The sequence below is a fragment of the Grammomys surdaster genome, unplaced genomic scaffold (assembly GCF_004785775.1).
Source record: "Grammomys surdaster isolate TR1022 unplaced genomic scaffold, NIH_TR_1.0 315376, whole genome shotgun sequence".
Classification (NCBI taxonomy): domain Eukaryota; kingdom Metazoa; phylum Chordata; class Mammalia; order Rodentia; family Muridae; genus Grammomys; species Grammomys surdaster.
Genome location: NW_021626570.1, coordinates 132 through 3,372, shown reverse-complemented (window position 1 = coordinate 3,372; position 3,241 = coordinate 132). Strand labels below are relative to the sequence as shown.

The window sequence follows — 3,241 nt, the reverse complement described above, 5'->3', positions numbered from 1 at the left end:
TATCAAACCATATGATAGCAATTTGGGCTTTAATTAAAAAAAAAAAAGAAGAAGCGAATTTGAACTGAAAATAAAGCCATAACTTATCAAGAATATAAAACATTAATCTTTAATAAAATCTGTTTTCTACAAAACGGTGATTCTCAAGGCATCGGTGGCAGGGCTTCTGTACAGGAGGGCTGCGGTGGTGGGTCACGATGAGTGTCTCACTTCTTCCTGTTCTTTGCCCCCGTGGGTGCCTCGTTCTTCTTGCCCAGGATCTTCATGAGTCCCTTGGGCATATAGTATGGCCGTTGCTGGGAACCGTCATTTCTCTCCAGGTCTTCGACTGAGCGGTGGCAGAGGAGATCGATTGGTCAGGGTGGATCATGATAATGGCGCCCGACTGTACCCCCAAGACAATCTGGGATGTGTAAACCGAACAGCCGAACAGCCTGGTTTCCTTTCCAAGCCATTTAATGAAATGTGACATAACCTCCCCGGCAGGCTGTATAACCTGTTTCTCCTCACCCGAAGTGAGATAAATAACATGTGTCATGGGGTGATAACGGGATAAAGAAAAATCCCATGCCAGTCCATCATGGTGTCTATCTGCAATCCCGACATTAAGGAGGTAGACACCAGAGGGCTTAGAATACAGGGGCCCCTGAGGTCTCCACAGCAAAACTGTCTTGAGAACGGTTGTGCATGCCCTGCTTGGGAGGCAGAGGTCAGAAGATTGTTTTGAGTTGGATCCAGCCTAATCTATATAGCAAGTAGGAGCCAGCCAAGAATACACAGAGAGGCCCGGTGTAAATAAATTAAAATTTAACCAACAAGCAAAAACCATAAAACAATAAAATATTCATGTCCATTGCTTAGTGCATGGCTGGGGGACTGGTACTGTGGTGGGGGTATTCCTGCGTCACAGGCACAAGGCTCTAGCTTCTATGTCATCATCACCATTGTCACCAGGACAAAAACCACCAGAATTCCAGCACTTGGGGGCTGAGGTAGGAAGATCATGACTTTGAGCCAGCCTTAGCTATAGACTTAGTCCCAGGTCAGCCTGTGCTATATATAGTATGATCCTGTCTCACTTCTATGCATTCCCCTCCCCCCCCAAAAAAAAACTAAATAAAAGAAGGAAGAACCCTCCCCCCACACACACACACACTATGACTACCTCCTAGGAAGTGTATTGTGTTTAAATTCTACTTACATTTCCTAGCCAGGCCTCCGTCTGAGGTTCCTCCTCTCTGAGACTGCTCGGGGTATGTTCCCTTCTTTCTTCCCTAAACCTCTAGCCTTAGAATCTCTGAAGACATTCCCTCTGGCTCCTTTAGTTCACAAAGCTACAAGCAACCAGTCTCTAAGAGAACCCTGGGGGGCGGGGCAAGAGCTTGAGTGTGGGTGGGGGGTTGGTGGGGGACACTCACGGAAGCAGAGGAAGAGCGTGTCTACACACATCCCAAAGACGCTGAAGAAGCCACTGGCAATGACGTAGGCTCCCATGATGGAGGTCTACAAGAGGCAAGACTGATTGGGACCCCCTAGGCTCCTCCGGGGATGTGGGTGGGGCAGAGAGAAGTGTCACTCACCATGATGGGCAGCCAATAATAGTTGAGGTCGGGGTTTTCAAATGTCCCCTTGATACGACCGGAGAAAAAGAAAAAGGACAGGACGCCTGTGGGAAAGAGTCCTGCGGTCAGGGCTGTTCTTCCGAGGACCCCCACCTCCCGCACTCCAGCGGGCTCCTGACACCATAAACCCTGGTCTTGACCCTTACCGACACCTCCAACCACCAGAAGCTTCCCAAAGAAGAGCAGCAAGTCAGTGACTTTATCCAGGACGACCACCCTACATGGAAGTCAAGGACAGACTGGGGTGAGGGACCTGGCAGGGCAGGGAGGAGTGAGACCTCTTCCCATTTTAACACAGTGACAGCATGGCACTGGACCAAGCACAGGACGTTTCTGAGACCAGCTCTGGGATGGGAGGAGTGGGTAGGGGACCCCACTGGGGGGTGGTCTGACCTGAGGACATTCCTCATGAGCAGCATGAAGGCATTTTTGGCCGAGACACAAAAATTCTTCCCGTAGATGGCGATCTGAGAGGACCAGGAAAAGTCTGAGCCACACTTTTGGTGAGCTTGCCCACCTGTCGGTGGAGCCCGGGCTGAGGGGCACAGAGCAAGGGCTGCTGGAGGCTCTGCTCACCATGATGTAAGCATTACGGTTCAGGAACTTAATGAACTTCTCCAGACACCAGAGGCAACACTTGAAGCAGCAGATGATGCAGCGGGCCACAGGATTCTGGGATCCTGGGAACAAAGGACATTCATGTTGCCAGCCACCAGCTTTTGCCTGTCTGCCTGCCCTTCTAAGGCTCTGGCTGCTCAGCCTACCACCGTCCGCTCACCTCTTAGCTTGTGGTCGATGTATTCCAGGATAACCCGGGCTATCTGCACAAGGGTCAGGATGAGGGCTCCAAATGCCAGGGAGCCAGTGTGGTAACTGCGGAGGATAGTTAGGTAAGTTGAGGCACCCCAGGACCCGTGATATTCCTAGAACTAACACATCCCTGGGGGGCTGCCTCTAGCTTACCGAAGTGTGCGGATGAAGGCTGAGCTCAAGGGGAAGGTGGGGATGTCTCGAGGCTTGTGAAAGGCCCAGTAGAAGGAGGCAAAGGCCCCGGCAAGGACACACTGACCCAGGGCCAGTACCCAGTTAACAGTCCAGAAGAGCCCCAGGACTCCATAGATTTGTAGGTTGAAGAGAGAACGTTGGGCTAGGCCCGTGGTTGAGTAACCCTTGAAAACGCACGTGAGCCCTTGGCACGAGGAGTTCACTGGGGCCTGGAGGTGACAAGGACACAGGAGGGAGTTACAGGCAAATCCTCGGCCTCCCCTGTTCCTAATGGTCTCCAGACTCAGACCACCTCAGTGCTGCTGAAGTGAGTAAGCATCTTCCTGCTTTCCAGACTGGCACAAGAGCTCTCTCTCCCTCCTACTTACCCAGCAGCCTGCTCTGGAGAAGCCTCTGAATGCAATGAACGTACTGTGGGTATTTAGTGATACTGAAGTGGCTCTGTTGGCTGCAGAGTCACGAAAGAGTTATAGTGTGTATGTGTGTGTGTGTCTGTGTGCATGTGTCTGTGTGGTGTGTGTGCCTGTGTGTGTGCATGTTCAAAGGTATGCGTGTGCTTGTGTATGCATGTGCGTATTTGTATGTGTGTGCATATGTTTGTGGGGTGTGTGTGT

The 3,241-nt window shown here is 51.2% G+C and overlaps 1 protein-coding gene across 1 annotated transcript; it reads right to left on the bottom strand.

Annotated features, from left to right (window-relative positions):
- Positions 1-86: 86 nt before the first annotated feature.
- On the bottom strand, positions 87-2,894 carry LOC114616318 (choline transporter-like protein 4; the record flags this gene model as incomplete). The annotated part of the gene is made up of 8 exons (XM_028761814.1): positions 87-328; positions 1,419-1,503; positions 1,581-1,666; positions 1,769-1,839; positions 2,016-2,089; positions 2,199-2,302; positions 2,401-2,495; positions 2,586-2,894. Coding segments are annotated over 8 exons (946 nt in total), but the record flags the coding sequence as incomplete, so codon positions are not given.
- Positions 2,895-3,241: the final 347 nt, after the last annotated feature.